Raw genomic sequence first — 24040 nt, 5'->3', positions numbered from 1 at the left:
TTAATTTGTCTATGGTGTCGTTTTTATGATATGGTTAATATTGTTCCCTCTGAATAATATTTGAATGTTGCTCTTGTGGCGGAATACGTGTTTTAGTGCTGCAGTTTTGCTGAAATGTGCAGAGGCCTGTTGAATCGTGTTATTTGGGTTTTATGTTATTCTCCCTGCTTTGTTGTCGTATAAATATATGCGACTGGTTTGTTGTGAGTTTGTTCTTGTCATTGTGTTAATTACATTGATTTTGACTATATGCATTGCCCGTCAATGACGAAGCATCCCGTCATGCTGGCATCATAGTGAGGTTAATAGGAGGTGGTTCAACTGTACTACAGGCCCAGGTATAAAATACACGGCCCGTCACTGATTTATTGTCCTGTCTTTTGTCTGCTGGTTGTTGGGTCGTCTGATGTGTTCCTGTTAATGGCCCTTGTACACATGTCCGTTTACTTGGTCCTGTTTCGTATCACTTTGCCTGTTGGATTTTCAGTTACTCATTTTTTGTAGTAAGTTTTGTAAGTAAGTTCTGTTTTGGATATTTCTTTATTAAAATCACTGTTTATCATCCTTCTGCTGCCGTGTCTCCCTGCATTTGGCTCCATCCCCTGATGCATTTTTGCCCCACCATGATATAAACACTCTAAATCCCAATACTGTTTTTTGTGATATCCAGATTGTATCCAAGTATGGACAGCAAAAAAAAACACAGAGGAGAAAAACAGTCTGTGGACGGACGCCGAAATATATTCAAATTCAATGTATACCGGCCTCCTCTGCAGCTGAGTTTGTCTGGAGTTCTTCACCACGACTTGGCAACGTGGTTGTTTGGAGGACGAAATGCTTCAGCGTTGGAAAGCCGTGTCAGCTTAGTAGTTACTGATGCCAAATTAATAAATCGTATTTACCTGCAGTAGCCTAATTAAACTCTCTATTATGCTCCATAACGCTGAGAGGAGCTGCAGATTCAGCTGATGATTTACTTCAGGTTCATCACTACAAGCGACCACTTTCACATTGTAACATTGTTTTCACATTGTCATTTGATACATGGTTATTATACAATATCAATTGTAGCTGCTTTAAAAACCTAACACAAGACCACACAACTATTGCTAAACAGCGGCCTTTGTGGTCTCAAGTGGCAATTACAGGACAATTCCACATTGGACATCCCCACATTTCGCTGCTGCTTCAAAGACACCATCATTATGTGATCCGACTGGGAGCAGATGGAATGAGATCATAAGGAGGAAATAAAATCAGAAAACTGACTCAGTAATGTCAGTTACACAGAAATATCTATCTAAAGTTTGCTAACAGCCATTGGTCATACCAGACCAAGTGTCTTGAATTAAGCAATATTATTTAGTTTGCTTATGAATTCTACGTTTTATTTGTAAGATGAAGGCTTTTACACTTCTCATATTTCAGAATCTCAAAGTATTTGTAAGAAACAGACAATAGCTGAAGTTTAAGTGTGTAACATGCAGGCTTCATGTGTAAAATGTTTGTGTGTCTGTGTCTTTTTCTAAAGTATACAGTCGAATGATGAAGGCTGTATGTATTTCCTGCTCTCAAATCCTAAACTCTGCCGGGTGTTGCTGTCGGTACCGAATTAAATATTAAAGTGACTGAGGCTAAACTGAACACAAAGTAACAAGTAACTGCATTAAACGAATCTGAATTTCTGTTTTTTATTTTAAAGATTTTTTTCATAAACTGAACAGCTCCGGTCTAAAGAGCAGATACTAATGCAATTACAGAGAAAGAGAGTACAAGAACAATATATGAAAACATAACACTGTGCACACATTGATAACTTAAAATATTAAAAGCTGACATCTATACTTTGAGTTTTAGAATTACAGAGAGTAAAACACATCAGTAAGATGTACATATTCCATTCAATATCTGGATGTGTTTGTACTATTTCGCCCTTTAAATGACCCATTCATGAATAAGGTGAGAGAAGTAACACTCGGACTACTTCATATACACGAGGCTACCCAACTAAATCATCTCCTCTTATATCACAAAGTGCTGCCATCAAACTCGGAGTCAAATTGTTGGTCTTTCTACTCTTTGATTCTTAAAAACTTGAAAAAGTTTATTTAACCACGTCAGGCGATAATGACTTTCATTCACAATATGAACTCATTTTGTAGAATCAAGGACTTCTTTTAGTTCACACTCTGAAGTACTATTGTGCAACACTTAAAATAATCTTTTGTACCGAGCAATTTTCTCAAGTCAATAGAGGCCTAGCCCTCGCAGCTCCAAGTGCATTCCTTAACAAGACACAGGAAAGCACTTGCCTTTTAAAACGTTAAGACTTTCAGGACTAAAGAGCACACAGGGAAGTTCTCTTTTAATATGTGCTTTACCAACCAGGTTTTAGGCCAGTTATTCAGAGATACAGAGGTGAATTTCTGCTCACGGAGAGAGATGTGAGGGTATTCATGATGTTTTGTTGGTCAAGCTCGGTAAGAAAGATCTTTTATTCTAAAGATAACTCTGCAAAAATGATTTAATTAACCAGACAGAAACCAGTTTGATGTACAGACAAGCTACATTTGATAATTGGTTTCAGTCCTTTACTTGACTTTTTATATAGAATCACATTGTAGATTATAGGCAATGAAACTGAACCAGCTTAAAATCATTTAAGTCTGATAAACAAAGTCAGATATCAGCCAACAGCACATAACATTTATTGAGAAATACTGTGGCACAAAAAGCAATCCAGGAATCGCTCCACAAAACAAGAATAAATGTTTTACACCCTTTCAAGAAGTGAGCATTAATTATAAACAATTATATACAACGATGTCACGAAGAATTATATTTATTCTTTAAATCTCAGTCCTCTGTGGGTGAAGTGACACCTCTCTTGCATGGCAGCTTCTAAATGAGAAACAAACATTGTAATGTAGATCAGTAGACATGCACACTCTTGACTGCTGCATACAATTTTAAATGTGTATCTTTTGTGTATCTTGAAATTGGTAAGGATCTTTGAGGCGTTACGTTTTTTACTAACAGTACTGTTAATCCATTAAAAAGTTCAGAACAAAGAGGACAACACATTAATTTGTTCCGGCAGCTGATGCCAGAAATGATCATCAGTTTTTGTATTTATTATATAAACAATCAAATATATTTTTATGTAGCTCATCTCCTTTACTGCGTAAGACTGATGATTTGTTGGTGTCAACCTGTGCTTACTGATTTTAAAACGTAGAGATGTAGGGATTCACTGATACATTGTAATATGCGCACAATAAATGTTATTAAAGTTAGGCTCCGTCACATTCTGTGCTCATAAAACAAGCTTTTAGAGGCTGAAATGCTCTTAAGTACTATCTAAAGAGCTCAAATTTATTTTTTTGGGGTGACATAATGGAAATGGCATAAAAGGAGCATTAGAAGAACAACAACCATTATTTATAAATTTAGAACTGACAAAGGAACAACACAGCATGGATTGGATAATTCATTAGCAAAGCTATGTGTTAGTTTGTTGGCTGTCGTGGCGCATTAAGGAGTAGAGCTTTTGGTGCATAAACAGCAACTTCTGGTTTAAATCGTGTTCTCTGCTAAACATCACATGCCAAAATGACTCGAAATATGAACTCACGAGATCTCATCCTTGACTTAGACAACATTAATGAGATAAATAAAATAACTTCCGTGTATTTAATACAGTTTAGCTACTGGCATGCACGGAACAGGGTGCCTTTAATCCATTTAGTGTTTGCATATATTTACACTTATGAAGATACAGTAGACTGTATTATCATTAAAATAGCAGTAGGAGCAAAAGCCATGGTGGAAATGTTAAATGGTGGACACCTTATATTTTATTAAGTGTAATTAACCTTCAATATTTACTCTAAAAGCAAAGGAAGAACAGAAGTTTCAACAGAATCCAAACTGGTGTTGTAGAGTCAAGGACCTTTTCACAAGTAGAATCATGTATCACAGCAATTTCTTTAGTCAATCGAGGTTCAGTCCTCAGTGCACAAAGTGCATCCCTGAATAGTTTTCAACACAACACATATGTACTTTCCATTTTAAGTTAGGAGGCAGAGAAATGCCACTAATGTGTTTTATAAACCGGGTCAGTTGTGAAGTGAAAATATAAAGTTACAGAGGTCAATGCACGCACCGAAAGAGGTTTCTCTAAAAGGTGCTGTATTGAACCTCTAAATGGAAACGTTAAGTGATTCTTTGCCATTATTGTCAGATCATCAAGAAAATACGACTGTACAAATAAAAACCTTTTTTCTTTTTTTTTTAAATCAGGGAAGTGTTACACAGGCCATTGCACAAGCCATGCACGGTGAGTTTGACAGAACAACTGAATGACTTTGTTTTATTTTTATTTAAAAGTTGATCAAGGACTTTACAAGTGGTCGTACAGTTGATTTACCTAAAAAAAATGTACCATTTGAATGAGCACTTTAAAGAGTCCTTTTCATCTTGGTTACACATTTAAGCAAATATTATTACTCACCTGGAAAACAGTCTGTAAAAGTGGATGTTGGAAGTTGTCAGAGAAATAAAAATTCAAACATCTGCAAAACCTTGACAACTGCCTGGCAACTTTTGTGATACAATCAAAAGCTCTAAATGAGAATAGTCCTTTGTGCAAATAGTTTTGTCAACTATTGGTAAATACTAAAGAGAACCAATTTTGTTCTGACAAATTGATGTTTTGAGAAAAAGAAAGTTGGAATAAAACCTGATTTGACGTTTCCTTGGTTTCTTCTCTTTACAAGTTAGTACTGGTGCAAAAATCAGACTTTAATTTCAGTATTCATACTATTTGGACCACTAGAAAAGTAGGTGGTTTAGGCAGCAATTCAGGGGTCTTGAACCAGGCTTAGTTAGTACCATTCCAAAAACAGCTGGAGGATCAATGACAAACGCTGAGGCCGTCATTAGTTATGAGTTTAGTTTTGTCAAAACTTCAAACAAACATTTTTAATCATTTCAGCGATGTCGTTAAGTGACACCAGATACTTTTGGTCAGTTATTTATCGTCAGTATCTGCAGACACATCACAAGTATGACGTATGACGACATGACGACATGCAGGTGATCACCTTTAAAATGTAATTTCTCCTAACCATGCAGCTGGCTCACCCTCTTCATAACATTCTTCAGCTGAACAAGAGGAAAAGAGAAAAATGAGAACATACAGACACTAATAACGGCTGAAAGCACCAAAGTAGAAAATATTTATGGAAACAAAGTTAAATACTGACATTCATAATGAAGACGATGTTTGTATGTTGGCACCATTACACATGCTGCGTTGATTGTTGTCTTACAGATGTATAAAGTAAATGTTACACAAGTCCAGTCAGTGTGTGTGAGAACAGTTCTTTGGTATCTTATAACACTGTCAACCAGCTCATAGTACATGCAGCAGATTAAGTAAATCAACATGAAACATTATGTAGCTGACAATAAACCATAAACTTCATATCCAACTTCAAATCTTGACCATGAAGTGCTTCATAAGCATCGTTAGATTAGTGTATCTGAATAGGAAGCAACTGTGTAGCTTCCAGTCAAAGAGGCAACAACATGCTTTACAATTAAGGCAAGAGTGGCAAGCACATTGAAACACATCACAACATGCTCACCAGCTTCTATTGTCTACAGTAAATCAGAAAAGTTATTCTTAAATCAATCCTTTAAAATGTAATTGTCTGTATTGTTATACAGAGAGAGGTTGTAAAAAAAATGAAGGGGTGGGGTTTATCATTTTGTTTTCATAGTTTTTCTGAAAGTCAACAGTAGATGGCAGCAAAGTAAAATACTGAGAGAGAAACTCACCAGACAGATTCTTTGGTGTTATCCATTCAAGAATAAATAAAAACTGCTCATGAAAGTAAACCGAATGGTAAGAGTTTAAACAAATAATGAGCAAATTGTTGACACATTAAAGAAAAAAAAGATATGTCAAGAGCACATATGCATAGTCAAAAGAAAACCTGTCTGGTGGTCAGCGTTAACATGAGAGCTGGCTTTTTAATGCGACAGTTTACTGCTGCGCCAACGAGGCAGATCCCAAAGATAAAGTGCATCAAGTTAGTCAGTCATAACCTGAGTTAAGCAATTTTAACTGCAGGGTCAATTTTCCAAGACAGTTTGTAAAAAGTTCTACAGCAAAAGATGATCTCAACAGTATCAAGTGCACTGACTTTGGCCCGTTTTATTTTCATTCTAACTACCTTAAATCTATTTGTTTACCTTATTCTAAGTGTGCAAATTATGTACAGTTTCCACATCAAACCCACTGCAAAAATATTTGGTGCAGCTTTCATTAACCCTGTGGTAATTTGCAAAAAAGTTGCATGAGCAACGTACAGTGTCTCTTCTTTGACTGATGTTTGAGTACATCCAAGACACAGAGCAGTATCATCAAAACAAAAGGAAAGCAAAACAATACAAAAGGTGCTTGTGCACGGCTACAAATGGTATTATGACAAGAACTCTCCTGCTAATGTGCACCCCAGCTACATATTTATTGGCATTTGCAGTCAAATATTAACAGCTGGAGTCTGCTGAGTGTCTAGATGAGCCTGTGCCCTATATACTCCTGCAGCCACAGCAGTAGAGCCTGTAGAGAGCTGGGCCCATCAGGCACAGCCTCTGAGTACATCTGCAGCAGTAGCTCTTGTAGAACAAGCAGCAGGGGCAAGCTCATACTCAGTAGCTCGTACAGGAGCGCATAGTCTTGGGCATTGTCCCTCAGGTGGCCGGCGAGGGCCTGTGCTGTACTACGCACACGATGGGACAGATACCCGGGGGCGTTACACACAGCACGAATCACACTCAGGGGCCGGCTCAGGTGTTTCCTCATGAACGAGCTGAAGATACCTGCTGAGGATCGACTCTCCAGGTCTTCTGTGCTGCTGGACTCCAAGCTCTGTCCACCATCAACACATAGCTCCTGAGCTCCAGCTCCAGAAAGATCCTAAGACAGACGACAGAGGAGTTCAATATCTCACAGTGAATATTGCTAGAATAAGATGGATACTTTTAGAAATGCAAAGTACTCACTGAGCGCAGAGAAAAAGTCCTCTGTAGGCTTGTCCCATTGTTGCGTTGATCAAAATGAAGTTTGCAGTACAATTTTCCTGTAAGATTACAGCAAAGTGTCAGTACAAAGTATAGATGTATTAATAAAGTCTGGATTCAGATTCAGAGAGATGATATCGGATGACACATACCCTGTTCAGAGTCGAAGGCATGTGCTCCCTGTCGCAGGGTAGAGCTGCAGGTGGAACAGCGGAAACATTCCCTGTGGAAGTAGAGCCCCTCGGCACAGACCCTCTCCACCATATAAACACGCCTCTCGCATGAGTGACACTTGTCACCCGACGGGGGGAACGCCCTTCGTACTGAGCCGCCCTGGGAAACAGAGTACAGGCAGAGTGATGAGCACTAATGTAAAAAACGTCATTATGACTCAAGCTTAAACACTGACCTTAATCCTTCAGATAGCATTTACCACTACTTAAACCCAGGTAATTAAATACTTAGATCATAAACACAAGAACACCTATCAACCGAAACAGCACATTCATGAAGATGGAATATTAAAACTCTCTTTACAATTTGTGTCACAAAAAGAAATTCCTCCAAACATTCCTTCCTCAGAAAGCCTTTGTAAATATTGAAAATGTTTAATTTAGTTTTATTTCTGCACTTTTAACTCGGTCTTAACCTGGAGTCTACATACCTGTTTGTTTTGCTAGCAAGTAGACTTTGAGTTTCTTTTTCCAAGTTCAAGATTAAACGTTCATGTTGAATATATTTTACAGGTCACATAGCTTTTGCCAGAAACTCTGTGTTGCTTTAGTTACACTTGGAGGTGTTGGCATGTGTAGAAACTCAGGTGGTATTACATGCAGGAAGAGTGAGAATGTGAGAAGATCGGGAACACACAGAATGCTTTTCTTGTCAGTGTCACCTCCTTGTATTAATATCATCTTGGGGATATTCTGAGTGACAGTAGAGGTGATGGCGAGGTTCATGAGACTCTGTGTCTGGGGTCATTTTCAGGGAGGGGGACTGTTGTCTTCCCCTTAAAGTCTACAGCCTCAGACTCATTTGCAACTGCTCACTAATATTTTAGCCGAGAGGAAAACATTATTAAGGGAAGCAAGTAAGATAATTATTAAAGGAGATAATCAAAATGAGAAAGTTTGTCATGTCTAAATTGTTTCTCAATTGCTTTTCAGCAATCAAATTGTATCCTAACACTGGGTACCAGGAGTTGTTCTTTTATATTAAACTGTGACATCTGGCTGTTGAGTTGGAGCAGGGTGTTTGAGGTTGGGTGGAGCCGAGGAACAAACAAAATGCCACCACAAGAACGCACGCTTCTCTTCTGTGAGGACTGCTGGTAATTAAAAGCACACGGGGCAGAAACAGCAGTTAAAAGCAAATCTCTCATGCAAAGCAGCAGTCCTAACGCATCAATATGTCCATTATAATTAAGAAAGTACATGGCTACAATGTAAATCTTGGGCTTTGATGCTTGTTTTTTAAGCTGTTTTAGAACGCGCCCTCTGCGTGCTGCCTTTAGGATGACCAAGATATGTTGAGCCTTCACAGCTGAAACAAATATTACATCATACACATGAGCTCTTTTTGCCAGATTATTAGGTACATCTAGATACAACTAAGCTAGTCTAATACTACAACAGATTTAACTTCATCAAGTTGTTAAGTGTTCAACGTTTGTTGCAGCGTTTTAGAGAGCTGGTCTTTCAACTTTATGGGAACATTTCAGAACGACATGTACATAGCAAACTTGTTCGCACACAGTTGCTTATTTACACGTCTAGTAGTGACAGAAAACCATCACCATTCACTTTGAGTCATGTTTGTGGTCACCTGATGAACGTTAGTCAAATATCCCCTTTCTTTTAGCTCGGTTTTTGGTCTCCAGTAACTCCTCTATGTTCATCAGCTAATTGCCACCTGTGTCTATCTGCTGTTTGGTGATCATCAGGTAGTGAACAGTGGATTTTCCCCGTAAAGGGGAGAAGAGCTGCAGATTCAGGAATTCATTCTCTGTAGGTTCAACAATATGAGCCCCTTTGACCTCTATCACATTGTTTTAATGTTGTCATTTGATACATTGTTATTATAAAATATAATATAGTCACTTTAAGTGTCACCGTGATGAAAAAAAGTCATTATGACAGAATTTCCTGCATCGAGAGATATGAAAGTGTCCAAAAAATACATGTACAAAATAAAGGACGAGGGAGAAAATGATCTGCATGTATCACTGGTGATGCCAAACATAACATGTTTCCACATGCAAATAAATAAACACACACACACACACACACACACTGTGAAGGGCAGGTAGTGCAAAAGACAAGGCCAGGATGGCGTCACACACCAAGCTTGAGATAGTCACCTTGAGTTCAGCAGAGCTGTCTGATGAGAACAACCCACTAAGGTGAACAGCTTTTTCCTTTATACTCTTTGAGTGAAACTCTCTAGCCTGTTGTGTCTGAGCTTTTTTCTGCAGGATGACACAGGATAAAAAGAAAAGCCATGAGTCTGGCCTCCTCAGGACAGTGAGACACATTCTCCCACTAACAAATGGAGCTTTCTGTGAGTAGACATAATTAGGCAGACTAATAACCATTTGATAAGCAGTGCACGGTTAAACGATGAAAGACCTTTCTGTTCTGCTTTCCCAATAAGAAGCAGGATTTGACAGCTAAGTGTGTAGACTATTGTTGGGACGAGAACAATAACGTCGGTGTGTGGAAAGAAAGCTGCCTTATTACGTTAATCTCACACCCTACTTGATGTGGTTACTCATACTGTACTGGAGCAGAAAACCGAGACAGCCACAAAGACCTGGCACAGAAGTATGTCGGTTCAGCCAAAAAAACATAGACATTAATAAATCCCATAGTGAAGTATGGAGTCATCAAGGCCAAAATACAAAGTATATCAATTAAAAGGATAATCATAAAATGTAAGATAATTTGAAAAGCATTATGAACAAAGTTGGATTATCTATACACTGATAAAACAGGGGTGGACAAAATAATGAAAACACCAACTTATAGGAATATTTTTCACTTTGTTGGAGTTAAAGGTTCAATACTCTCATGTCAGCACGTAGAGTATCGAGCCAGAGCCAGAGAGCGATTAGACTAGCTTAACACTGACTACACAGACGAGCTAATCACCTCCTGGCTCCTGCTCTGTACTTAACACACAGACAGCAGTGTCTTATCATCTAACTCTCGGCAAGAAAGTGTATAAGCAAATTTCCCAAAAATGCCAAACTATTCCTTTAATTATAATTACAAACACTGTTAGCCTACATACAGTATATGCCGGTTAGCAGCTTTTTGTCAGCTATAAAAGAAGCATAACAACCTGCACATGAAAGAAACGCGAAACATGTTGTCATGCACACAGAGCAAAGACAGATGATTCGTGTGGAAATTGCAGGTGCATCTGTCAAAAAAAACTGAAAATGTTTCAATATGTAAGAATACAAAGAAGTCCCATAAGTGACCATGTAAAAACACAGACAAGCTGCAATGACAAAGAGGAGCAGTGGTCACAAAAATAACCCATTTTTATGGCAGGTTTTTCCAATAGTGAATTAGTAGAAATTTCTTTTGATTGTTTTCATTATTTTAAGAAAATCCAGGTGAAACTGGATGTGATGCTTCAATATTTCACACATCACCACTGTTCTCAACAAAAAAAACTCACTAATTGATTTGATCAGGAAAACTATTTTGCAGATCTAAGCCAAGACAGGCAGCTTTTTGGCAAATCTGAATAATCAATATAGCTTATTTGCAGACGTAAGCCAATGCCTGCAGCCCGGTCCTGGCCGACCGGTTCCACACAGACTCTGACTGGCCAGCAATCCGCCTACGTGCCTGTCTCAGCTCGTGGCCAGGTCTGTAGGCCTGCTCTTGCCATTTTCGTCAGGGCTGGATAATTAAGGGGCTGCCTTCACCCTCTGCCTACACATTACACAAGCCTAAATGTATAATCAGGGTATGATATATAATCAACATTCACTCAGGGGCATTTTTGGGGATCAGGTCATGCAACAATCACAAAGGTTTGAAAAGACAACAGAGAAGAAGTTAAATATATGAAGGAGGAGATAGTTGCTAGACAGATAGTGATCACCTCAGAGACGTGTTCGTCCACCTCCCTGAGGCGCTGCAGCACTCTTGACATGAAATGGATTGCTGAGAGGCAGGAGGGAGAAGAAGCAGGGGGGTCTGCACTCTCCGGCTGAGGCTGGGGCTTCGTCTCAGCGTGCGTCCGATCAACATGTCTGAGCTTCACTACTGAAAATGGGTGCAGGGACTCAGGCTGGAGCTGAGGTTTGGGCAGAGTCTTTGGAGGCAGGCGCACTAAGTGTTCTGCTGCTTCTCTGATACTGACCTCAAACTGAAAGGGATAATATACAGTAGTGCACATGTGAGCTGTGGTTTAGCTCCTCATCAAGCAACCAAACTGTGAAAAATGAATTCACTTAAAGGCTGTAGATCCACACAGGTGGTTTTGTTTTAGACCATTAACTACAAATCATCAAAGTGCTTTACAATGCTGCCAAATATTTTCAAAGCTATTTTTTTTGCAATTTTTTTTTAGGTGTTAGTCGTGCCAGCACAGCATTAAAACTTTATTCTGTCTGCTTCATGTTTTGCCAGAGTTATGAATCATCAAATGGTAATCAAGCAGGTTGTTTTTAAAACTTTCTTTTAAGGGAAGTCAAGAACTGAAGGGGCAGTCTGACATCTGAGACCTTCGAGTCTACAACCAATAGCTACATGTAACTCAGAGAAACTGTTAAATTCACACTATGCTTTTTTACAATTATGTTTGCTTTTGTTTATCTTGTTGGGTATGATTTCTTATTTTTTAGCTCAAATGTTTTAACTTTAGCCAGCTCATTCTCATTCTCAGGGCGTCAAATACTGGCGCTTTGACGCTCCCTTTGATTTCTAATATACAGATGCACAAGGCATGCTTTAACATCTGAGATGCATCTGGTTTTTAAGTATCTACCATGTAAACACATCTGCATCATTAATAGAGTGAAAGAGAAAATGCTCTGGGAGTGTGGGAGGGGAGCCAAGCGACAAACCGTCAGTATGTGACGAGTTGGGATGAGAACGTGTTGCTTCAGCAACTGCAAGGCTCTTATGAGGAATAATAATTTTTGTCTGGTTTGTTTGGATAAATGGGCAGATATATCAGCATATACTGTATTAGTTTCTGATCACAAAACATAGTTACAAAAAATATTTACAAAAAATGTAATGGATGTGAACCTGGTAATTAAGCAAAAGTCAAAACACACAAATTGATTAAAAAAATGTTTAAATTGGAGTTACGGTCAGTCACATTGCATTGACAAGTGCTTATTTTTCTTTACCAATTTTAATTAAAAAATGAATCATCACCATTGTGTGAATAAGCGAGCATCAATAAAGCCAATTTCCTTTCATGTCAGCTTTGTCAAAATTGAATGTGAATTCTTTTGAGTTTTAAAAAAGTAACTTTGTACTGCTGTCCAAATATTAGCCCTAACTTTATTTCCAAAAGATGTGGTTTGTATTGTTTACTGGATTAAGTACATATATAACTGTGTATTTATTTGAGTTTACATTCTTATTTAGTTTCTGGTGTGAAATGAGGGTCCAAGTCAGTCAAGACTACAGAATGTAAAACTACCAGTAAGGTTTTTTAAATATCCAGGAAAGACGGAAACTCCTATTTTAGGTAAATTATATCATTTCAGCAAAACATGGGTTGTTTATGTGTACATAAACATGGCATACATGTATGTATGCGCGCGTGCGTGCGTGCGTGCGTGTGTGTGCGCATGCATGCATTTGTGTGTATGTTTGATTGACTTTTGTCATTTACATGAAGCTTTACAGACTGTCACTAGTTGTAAAGACTGTCCTGATGCCTTTGATTACTGCTTGTACAGTTTGTGTGTCTAAACTGCCGTCTAGCAGCTCCAGACTACCTGCATCTCAGGAGGCGGTTTAGGTGGGATCGGAGGCCTGAGTTTAATGTGCAGACCCTCAGCCAGGTCAAGAGTTTGAAGCGGGGAGGACTCCTCACAGTCTGACTGAGATTTTGCAGAAAGGTTAGGAAGACCGTTATTAAAAAGGCACAGAAATAGAAAAGGCTGAAAAGAATGAATGCTGGAAAAAACAGACAAGAATAGACTTTGTAGAATTAGCAAAAGGAAAGTTTTGTCAGATTAAAACCGCAGACTGCTGTCAGAGCTCCAGCTCACAACAAGTTTAAAACATATTCATGATCCATGAAAAAGAAGGCAAATGGCCCTTTTTAACTATATTTATGAAGAAAAGATGTACAAAGTATTTGTCTGTCGATAAATAAATGAATAAAAACATACACAGTATATTCACACATATGAACTTAATTACAATAAAACAATGAAAACCATAACTATAGTACAGTAAATAAATATATTTTTTAATCAATGGGGCTTATACCTGTTTTCTCCGGACGGTGTGGCTTTGTGTGCTTTCAAACTTGGCCAGCAACTGAGTAGCCATTGAGCGCACTTTGTTTTCCTTGGGCTCTCGGTCCTCTTGCACTGCAGAGCCATTACTCGACAGATTGGTGGCCTGACGAGAGTCGGGACAACAGACAAGATCCTACATCAAGATCAACAGAATTTTCTTCTACATGTTAAGTTTGAAATTACAAGTAGGAAGTTGAACAACAAACCTCCTCCAGATAACTGCAGAATTTCCGCCTCCTTTTGTAAATGGGATCTGTACCGTCCGACTTCTTTTCATCCTGTAAAGCACAAGGAAAGACTGAATATCCAACGGTCAAAGGAAGGGGAGCTTCAAGCCAAAAACGACTGGGAAAAATACATTGTCCTTTAAAACGCATCTAACAATGACATGCTGTATGTATATAGAAAGAGTCCCATATGAACTGGAAATAAAAATATTGGGAGTCAGAGAGAATCAACTTTTTGTATTTAGTACATCAGATCGAAACATTTCAGTGTGGAGTTACCTTTGGTACCCGTTTCCTGGGCAGAGCCAGGTTGAGCACATTATTATTACTTCTGACTTCCTTAGATGGATAATCTTCATTGTTTTCATCCACTCCTCTGGAACCTGCAGTAAAACACGTGGCTGCATTAGAGTTTTCATACTTTCCACAGGTTACAGCCATAAATGTCAGATAATATCAATGAACAATGACCATGTAGATTAGGAAAGTCATATAAATGGTCTGGAAAAAAAGAGAGTTACTGCACGTAAACGTAGGCCCCGATCACACAGAGACGCGTCGCTACAGGCGCGGCCACTTCAAAGCTTATTGAATCACTCAGCTGCATGTCAGAGAAAGGTGAATGGCTGGCCGACGTTAAATAAAACAACATAAGTATACTGTAGGTAAGCCTTAAATATCCTTTCAGTAGAGACAGGCAGATGTTTTAATGTCGTCAAGACTCCCAGACTACAGAAGTCCACAGCTCTGGTACAGACATACATTCCTCTCATGCCACCGTACTTGACTAATAGGACTACACAACACACACATTTTTAGAAGAAACCAAATGGAATTTGATACATTCTCTCTCACTGGAATTTTGGTTTTCTAAACATTTTAATGATAGAATACATTGAAGAAGATGAAGACCAGAAACAGAGAAGACAACTACAGAGTTGATTACAATACAGTAGAGTACAGTAGAGCAGACTACCTAAGGCAGGTAGGGGTGTGCCACGCAACAGCTCGTAGAACTTGGACAGGTAGGTGATCATCTTGGTCTTATCCAGCTCCTGATCAGGACTCAGCTCCTTCACAGATGTGAAGGAGCTGATCCCAAGTTCACGCTCACTGATGTCAAAAGCCAGCTGGAGGTTTGCAGAGTGGTCTTCCTCGTTTAATGAGTCAAAATCTCTGATGGAAAAAGACAGTAATGGTGGCTTGAGTAAGAGGAAGGTAATAAAAACAGACTCTGAGTACATGCTGTATGTCATAGTTACTGTTTCAGCCATAGTAGGGTTTACATTGTTATTGTGAAACCATTTACCTCTGTCTATTCCTGGTTTGCATTTCCACTGATCATTCTGCCATGCATACATAATGATATTTCTTTAATTAGATTTTCATTTAACATTTGTTCACTTCTTATTCTTTCTAAAATGCAGACTTTCCAGTATCATGACCAGCAGAATTTCCCTGAATAATGAGGCAGGAATGTAACAGTGAGGTTTGAAGGGCTGAGATTCCTTAAAGGATTATTTCTTGACTTCCATTTCATGTAGGCGTCAGGTGACTGATGTTGGGCAGAGTGTAAGATAATATGCACACTGATATGAAAACAGTTGAGGTAAGCACAATGGAATGACTGTATACTGAAACTTAACTTACTCAAACTATTTTAAGCCCTGCAGAAGAACTTGTTTCTCATATTGCAGGAGAAAAAAACAGCTCTGACGTCTTTACCTACACCGACGGTGTGCAGACACCATCAGAAATATTGTAAAGAGGGGGGCAGTAACCTAGCAGCAGCACACACAGACGTTGGGGTTATTCTGTAAGTACAGAGGCTTGCTCTTTCTTCCTTTCTTTCTTTTCTACGAACCTGCTCAACTCTCTGCAGCCTGCTCTGCTGACAGGCATGCATATGGAGGAGGGAAGGGGAAAAATGCCAGTAGTTCCTGGAAACTCACAGGACCACATGAAATTGTAGTGGCATGTGGCGAGGTATGAAGGCAATAATTAAAGAGTGAGAGGATATAATTAGATCTGTAAATGTACTAATCTACCATTGCATTGGCTAATTCCATGCCGTGCAAGGCAGTCTAACTCTAAAAAGTGGAAACTAATGCACGGTTTCTGTTATTTTGGGAAGATTTTGTCCCAAAAGTTGGTGCTAAAGTACACCAAGTCCCAGATGAGTTGTTTTTCTTGTTGGAGGATCCACATTAATAAAAGGTACCGAAATAACCAGTATTAATTTCAGTTGAGTTGGTAATCTCACTTACAAAATGGCATTGGTAAAAACGTGTGAAATGTACACACCTGCCCTCTAAAAACTCCTCTGTTTGCACTCTGTACTACCAGCTAGGTTTACGTAAAAGACAGCTATGTATGAAGTCCTCTTCACATCTATCACCATCTAAAAAGGGTTGAGTGTTTTAGTTATGAGGAGGTAGAGAACACACATTGATAAAAGAGTTGCTCTCATGCCGAGCATATAGTTACCACACCCATAAGAAATAAATTCCTCACAACTAGATGTTATGTAAAAATTGGGGCAGAGTTCATTTAAAAAACAACAACACATTTGTCAATGTGAATGCATGTCTGAATGTAATACTGTAAAGAGATAAGATGATGCTAACTGGTTTTAGATGGAAAGATGCAGCGCTGCAGGCTGCTAGTGATTTAATTTGATGTGTGTTACGTACATCAGCTGGGGTTTGAACCTGTGGATGAGGGCGCAGAGAGCGATACCGCTTTTCCAAGAAGACGTCAAGTCTGTTATCATCACATTCCTGTAGCCCTCGGTCTGTTTCTGGCACCAGGTAAGCAGCCTCGCCGGTCTGATCTCTGACTCTACAACAGAAACATGGCTAGTTAGACTTTTCCAAAAAATACTGCAGTTCTTTCTCAAATAACTTCTGACATTAATGCATGCTGTGTTAGAAAATCTAGACCCTCAGAGAGGCTGAAGAGGATATGATGTCACAGGCGTGGACCAACACATGGCGTGCCAGTAAATAAGGTCATGACAGATGTGGTGCTGAGGTATGTACACATCTTTGTCCTTTCTGTCTGGACATGTACTTCCTCGCAGCCTTTGATGACTCAAGAGTTACTTCAGTTGAACAGCTTAGTTCAGCAAATAGAGCTTCTGTGTTACTGTTAGTAAGTATATTTTTTTTAAATACAAACACAGGGTCCTTTTAAACGTCCCTCTTTAAAAAGGACCTTGTGTTTGACCCTTGCTCTTCAAAAATTGAAGAGCAAGATAACTGTGTTGGACACCCGGCGGCTCTTCTTTAAAAGCTTTCTCTGTTGATCACATGAGGATCCTTTCAAAGTAACAGAAGAGTGGAAACCCTAATCAATCAGTCAGATTCTACATAATAATATAAAGAAGGGTCAGCAAATCTGTGCTTTGAACTACAGATCCTGTCTAGCTAGATTTACCTCGTCTGCAGAGATTGACAGGCCGACGTATGGTAGCAGCACGCTCCAGAGAGCAGGAATTCAGCTCTTTGCTGATGAACAAGTGACGCACCTGAAACAGGAAGGGAAGGGAAAACGATTACAAACAAGAAATACAAGATGTTGTGTATATGTGATAAAAACGGATGGATAGATGTTAGGAAGAGTGTTATATTGCCACAGTGAGTACTCCCTCTCACCTGGTGTGGCCTGACACAAGAGGAGTTGAGGTTGGGGTATCGAGTCCCAGGGTCTATGGTGTACTGATCAAAGTTTTTGGCAATGTTTTCAGTTGTTGTCTGTGGAAGTAGCCTGTAAATACTCTCCCTATAGAAACACAAAGAAACATAGTGCAAGATACATGGTGTTATTTCCAACGGTATCGGATGACGTAAATATGCAAACACACACTTTTATATTTCTAAGATATAAAATGTGTGTGTGTGTGTGTCTGTACCTCTCTGCCAGCACTTCCAGAGCTGTCCGACCCTGAGCCCAGCTGTTTACCATCCAGGCTGTGTCAAAGGCAGCCAGGAAGCCTCTGGCGCAACCCGTGCCCATGGGCCAGAAGGGCTGCACAGGAACACATAATATGTATATGATTATAATTGTGTGTCAGCGTACGAGAGGAGACAAAACAACATCAACATACTTTAAAGCAATGAAATCATTATTGCAAATATTGTGATTAGACTGTAAATCAATTAGCAGCACTAAATATTGTTAGGCATTATGCTAATATGATTTTGAGACTGTTGACATTCTTTGTTTTTTAATTTGTCAGGCAAAACAACACTTTACAGGTGATCTAACAGAGAGGTATATTTAGGCCTTTCAAGATAAAAAAGAGATCTTTAAATAAGCTGGGGAAACTAACTTTGAGCTATATTTCATGAGTATTAAGAAGTGTTTTGTGTCATAATAAACCTGTAATGACCAAAAGTAGTATTTTTTAAAATATGTTCCTACATCTCACTGAAATGTTACTTGTTAGTTAATCGTGTCTTATATTAAGTGTGTGTTATCAGATATTTTGACTAGTAATTAGACAAATATACTTCGTGGGATTTTGAGTTTTTACAGTGCTATTGACTTAATAGCTCTTGCCCTTCTTTACCTCTAGCAGACTGTCGCCAACCAGTGCTACCAGCAGCTGGTGTCCAGATCTCTCCCTGACCAGAGCAGCGTTCTCAGAGGCGTACATGTTTGTGAAGTCAAACATTGCTACATCTGGCTGCCCGCAGTGGTTAACGGCAAAATCCAGCGTGGGAAGTTGGTAGTTGGTGCCAAAGTCAGCAGCCTCTCGGGCGTAGCAAAGAAGAGCTTCCTGGTTGACATTTTCACTGCACAGCAGCATCTGGGTGTCTATGTAATCCTGTTGAACAGAAGCATGACTGTCAGGAGAGTCTGAGCTTACCAAGATTATTTTCTTTATGATCTGTTCCCTTTGAGAGTTTTTTAGTAATGCTAAAGTTAAATGATTTTTATTATCTTACACATTTAGATATACTAAAAGGCTTTTATGAGTACAGATTGTGGACACAATACACTGAAATGAATACAACTAGCCTGGTTGTAGACCACTGAAGTGTTAACCCACATCAACAATTTTGAAGATTCAAAGAGAATAAGTCTGATTATCAGGTTGTATCCAATCAAAACTAATGCAATCATTGGCTGCCATGCTATTTATCTCCCAACCTAAAGAGCTGAAGGGCTGTTGCATTTGATTGCATTATTGATTCGTTGTTATTGTGATAAAATTAACAAAACTACAGTTAAAGATATACAACTGTGAAAAAAGACACTACGGAACCCTGAACATATGTTCTGCTTACATTAATGACGACTCCCTTGTCCAGCAGGCTCTGTTTCTTGGCAGTCATGACAAAGTAATGCGTGTTGTCCCTGTAGTACACAATGTTCTCCAGATCGATACCTGCAACAAATGACATGGTTTGAGAATGACCGAAAAACTTTAAAAGCACAAAAGGGGGATTAAATTGTTATAAAGGAAACCTATCATAATCTAATTCATATTCATGGCAGCTAACACCACAGTGAGGCAGTTTGACTGAGCTCCTCTCCCACCTGTCTCCTCTTTAAGGTCGAGAAAGAACTTCTGGTTGAAGATGAAGGCCACGCCGCTGATCTCTTCTACTTTGGCTTCAGCAGTGGTGTTCCTGTTGATGAAGTTGGCTGTGATGGCTATTGCCAGTTTCCCCCTGAACTCCTTCCTTTTGAAACCTGAGAGAGAAAAAGACAAAGTCAGATAAAGAATGAAACAGAGAAACAGGAGAAAAAAAAGAAGGGGCCAAGCAAATCAGTCCAATCTGCTTGTCTGTCAAAACCAAAAGAAATCTGCCCTTAAACCATAATTACAAGGCAGTTATTTCTGGATAAGAGGCAGCTGAAGGTAAGCCTTTATATAGCCGAGGGAACAAAAGCCATGGATTGTAAGAAGCACCAGGAATTAAATCCTATTATCAAAGTTAAAAGGCTTTTGCTCAATTAACCTTCAGAACTGCAAGTGTAGTAAAGGTTGTATAACATAAGAAAACAGTCTTTCATTTTGTTAAGAGTTTTTAGAAAGAAATTTCATTTTATTCATATCTTCACAAAATAGGATACAATCGATGCTACGCAATACTGAACCAGGTAAATAGCTTTTTTGACAACAGTCTATTTTAAATAATGTGAAAGACAATACAGGGACACAGGAGCAAAATGTAAAGGTTCTTTCAATCAAATCAAAACAGAGTAACACCCAGGTTCAACGATTCACTGGTAGATCAAAATGACATTTTCAAACCAGCAAGAACTCACCAACAATGTCACTAATCTGAAGCTGTAGGTGCAGTAAGGAAAGGGAAATGGATTGGTTGCTTACTACAAAGTGATGTATGAGACAGTGAAAGTACTTATTTGGGGCAGAGGTTAAACGGCACAACTCCTACATGATGTCACTGTTTAAAATCTCGGGGGAGCTTTTCCCCTCTCCGTCTCTTCTTTGCAGTGCAGATCTGATTGTATTTAACTCTGTGTTACCGTAGCTAGGCCACAAAGGCTGCTCAGAAGCAGGCTGACTGCAGGGGAAAATCATTTCCCCCAGGCTTCATCATAATTGAAGAATGAGCTAAACAGCTTGTCCTGGCCAAAAATGCCCTTTTTAGGAATAAGCATCTGATGCGAATTGGTTGTTAGATGACAGCATTTTTAGAGAGAGAGACCGAAATAGAGGGACAAAGAGTCAAAGAGAGTCCAGCGTTATTGCATCAGCTACTTCACTCTATTTATGTACAGAGTTTCATGAATAACCTTTTCCAGTAGGAGAGATAAATGGCTTCAAACAAGTATAAGTTTACAAAAAGGTGATTATCATTTATAGCTTCACAACAGAAAATATGCAGCACAAGTTGTTCAAAGTGAGAGTCCAGAAACATTATTCAGTCAACAGAAGGTATGCTGGGTTTTATCAGAGTCAAGTTAACTCTAAAAAAGGCTTTCGTGCTCGAAGTGATGCTTCAGAGATTTTCACAATAATGCAAACACAATAAAATAAAGTTACATGTACTATATATATTTTAAGTGACATTTAACAGCACCAGAACATATTAAATAAACTCCTTGTTTCAACGAAACCAGTGAATTTGAGAGTGACAGTAGACTCCAACCCAGTTTGAATGTTTTTGGTGTGAAAATATACATTTGCCTCAGAGATTCTTACTTCCTTGACCAGACACAGGTAACTTTATATTGTACTAAGTGAGCAAAGCAAAGTACATCTTTGAGGAATCTTTACTGTTCACCCCTTTTTTTTGCATGCTTCTCACCTTCCAGAGTATTCCTGCGTCCGTCAGCCCCCACCACGACATCAAACTCAAAGCTAGCCACGGGGTGATCAGCAGGTCGGATTGCAGCCCTCCACCCAAGCCCTGAGAGATGGAGACAAAGACAGAGAAGGACTAAGACACATAATTTAAATCCGAGGATTATTTCCTTTGTGTTGTAGTTCAACAATCAGCACGTAGAATGTCAACTGATAAAAGCTTGGTACTTTTGCTTAAGGACAGTGTCTCAGTCAAGACAGATGTCAGTAGAGAGAAATATAATAGCACACTTAAACACTGATGACATTTTGTTGCTACGATGCCAGTAAAATGAGGAAAGATTGTGCTTTTCATGAGATGTATTACAAAGGAATGCTAAATGAAAGCCAAATGGATCCGGCCTGCCACCTTGACTAACAAACAAAACATTGTTTCAAATTTAATATTAGTTGTTTGAAGTAGTTCAGTGTGGGTGGCACAGGAGTGTGTGAGACCAGCACAGTAACGCTTTGGCAGTTTGTTGTGTAATATCACCATGTGGAAAATGCATTCCATGATGTCAAGGGCACAGCTAAGTTCGTCACAGCAGCACAAAAGGGATAAGTCTGTGTCTAAATGTAGGCAAGGCTTTTGCTGTTATCAGTGTAAAGTTATTATAGCTGAGGAGACAACACCTGACAACAGCATGAAAGTTATTTTCGTCCTGAGAGTCTAAAGCCAATGTGAAGAGCTGAACGTCAGAAAAACATCATTACATGAGAGTTGAAGATATTACTGCTACATTTTGTTTTAAAAAAAGGGAACAATGTTTATTTATTGGTATTAATGTGATAGGTGGGTGCTGTATACAGCAGGCATTTGGAACAGTAAAGTAAGGCAATATACTTGACCTCTGCGAACTTCATCTAAATATGATGAAAAACTAGATCAGTGCCAATGTTTGTCTCCTGTTTATTAGTGGCTGTCAAGGAAATTAAATACTGCAGGTTGAGAAGTCCCTTGCTGCCTCACACGCAGAGCAGAGCACTAAAATACAATGTGGGAGAGTAAATACAGATCCTCCAGTAAGCTACACAGTATCTGTCTGACAAACTGGTCGCGCTTTATCCAGCTGCTCAAATCTCCTTATACTCCCAAAACTTGCAGATCATAAAACATCGGTCAGCAGGTGAATATAAAAGCACTGTTGGATCTATTGTTTGGACGTGTGGAAGAATACCTTCATTTTCCTGATCCTCTGGAGGTTCCAACAGCTTCACAAACTCCACATTGATGTGAAACTCCACTGCAACAATCAGAGCGACCTTCAGCAGGACCAGCTGCAGCTTCTGAATGCCTTTTAGACACAGACACACACATCAGTGTTTCATACAGAGTAAAGTAATTGTATTTAATAATATAATAATTTTCTTTCTTCATCCATTTCCTTCTCTTAGAAGTGGTTTTAGAGTCAATCAATCAGCTCCATTTATGGTCCACTGGACTTAACCATGAAAAGCAAAAAAAACAGCAGCGTGCTTTGTTTCTGTGAAGTCAGATACTCACTGATGTGGTCTATGGCCCCTGCGCAGAATTTGCCATAGAACTTTTTGGCCCCGAGGCCCCGTAGGTCATGAATGGTGTAGGGCCAAAGGTGCAGCACGTTGTTCCTGGAGAAGGAGTCTCTCTTCTCAATCACCACCACTTTGGCACCCATCAAAGCGAGCTCGATGGCTGTCCGCAGGCCACAAGGGCCTCCTCCGATGATTAAGCACTAAATAAAAGAGAATGACAAATTGACCTCATTACTTACACAAGGCACAGAGAAATGAGCTCCATCATGGAGACGTCTATAATCACAGACGGCTGGGACTTTTCCTGCAGAAGAGGCTGAGATGAAAAATGGTTTACTGCTTACTAGTTTATTAACATGCCAGGGAGCATTATAACATCTACATAGATCATCACAGGAAGCAGCACTTTACTGCCCCTCTGGAGCATTTAGAGGCAAAGTGTCTCACTCAAAGACACTTCAGCAGGATAGACAATGACAAAGACAATGAGGATCACTGCAGCCTTAAAATGACTTCTCCAGACCTTCATGTGTGTGCAAGGATTGTTAGTAAAACATAAAGAGAGTTTACACAACCCTGAAGCAGTGCATTCATCCAGACACGGCCAAGAGGAGGAACATCAACCGAAACCATTATTACAACCTTCACATATCTAAGGTTCCATTATTACAACCTTCACATATCTAAGGTTCCATTATTACAACCTTTACATATCTTCGGTTCGTTGTGAAATCAGTTGGTTGAGGTTGGCGCCTGTCTGAGAATGTGTGGCTCGAACATGACATCATCCTCTTGAGAGATAGATGAAAGGAGTGACGCATGTGTGCTGGCAAACTATCTTCTTTCCTTCTAAACATGTCAAGAGGCATTATAGAGAATTGTGGAGAGAGGAGATGTGTGTGTCTGTGTGTCTTTATTCTTGTGACATTTAATCCAGAACCAAACCACTTTTGAAGGTTTCCCCTGCTGTGCTAAACAAGGTGAACAGTCTCCTGTCTGGATAGCCTTCACCAAATTAGTGCTGAAGGTATCTTTTCTTTCACCTTTTCTATGAAAGACTCCAACAGCACAAAGAGCTACCACTCTGCCCGACCTCTAAATATTCCCACCAGCATGCACACAGGGGTTTGCAGCATATTTGAGCAGGAGGACTCACTTCATGCAATCCTGTGTGTCCACCAACACGATAACACACAGTGAGCATAGTGCGACGAGGGTGCCACCCGCCCATACCCTTTCTGTGAGACAATCACACTGGGGGCTGATACAGAGTACCCAGTGCAAGCTGACCAAAATCCCAAATCATACCCTAAATGGCTCTCTGCTCTTGTACCAAAAACAAGATGTTTGTGCTTTAGTCACTACATATTCTCC

General features: G+C 39.4%; 1 protein-coding gene across 6 annotated transcripts in view; it reads right to left on the bottom strand.

Annotated features, from left to right (window-relative positions):
* Positions 1-1677: 1677 nt before the first annotated feature.
* mical2a (microtubule associated monooxygenase, calponin and LIM domain containing 2a) overlaps positions 1678-24040 on the bottom strand; it is a 34627-nt gene continuing 12264 nt past the window's right edge. For 2 of the 6 annotated variants that reach the window (XM_079159946.1, XM_079159948.1), the window contains 21 exons: positions 22659-22866; positions 22333-22449; positions 21117-21218; positions 19375-19530; positions 19122-19222; positions 18401-18658; positions 17741-17856; positions 17484-17610; positions 17266-17356; positions 16521-16668; positions 14804-15003; positions 14107-14210; positions 13807-13878; positions 13569-13703; positions 13070-13174; positions 11212-11478; positions 9452-9559; positions 7245-7425; positions 7075-7151; positions 6892-6988; positions 1678-5166 (listed from right to left, as the gene is read on the bottom strand). In XM_079159946.1, coding sequence (XP_079016072.1) covers positions 5108-5166; positions 6892-6988; positions 7075-7151; positions 7245-7425; positions 9452-9559; positions 11212-11478; positions 13070-13174; positions 13569-13703; positions 13807-13878; positions 14107-14210; positions 14804-15003; positions 16521-16668; positions 17266-17356; positions 17484-17610; positions 17741-17856; positions 18401-18658; positions 19122-19222; positions 19375-19530; positions 21117-21218; positions 22333-22449; positions 22659-22866 — 2829 coding nt within the window. In that variant the 3' untranslated portion in view covers positions 1678-5107. The remainder of the gene's footprint in view (positions 5167-6891; positions 6989-7074; positions 7152-7244; positions 7426-9451; positions 9560-11211; positions 11479-13069; positions 13175-13568; positions 13704-13806; positions 13879-14106; positions 14211-14803; positions 15004-16520; positions 16669-17265; positions 17357-17483; positions 17611-17740; positions 17857-18400; positions 18659-19121; positions 19223-19374; positions 19531-21116; positions 21219-22332; positions 22450-22658; positions 22867-24040) is intronic. The other 4 variants (XM_079159947.1, XM_079159949.1, XR_013767099.1 and 1 more) reach the window with 4 other exon arrangements.

This window comes from Pholis gunnellus (genome assembly GCF_910591455.1).
Source record: "Pholis gunnellus genome assembly, chromosome: 1".
Taxonomy (NCBI): domain Eukaryota; kingdom Metazoa; phylum Chordata; class Actinopteri; order Perciformes; family Pholidae; genus Pholis; species Pholis gunnellus.
The sequence above is the reverse complement of the archived record's forward strand: the minus strand, read 5'-3'. Positions and strand labels throughout refer to the sequence as shown.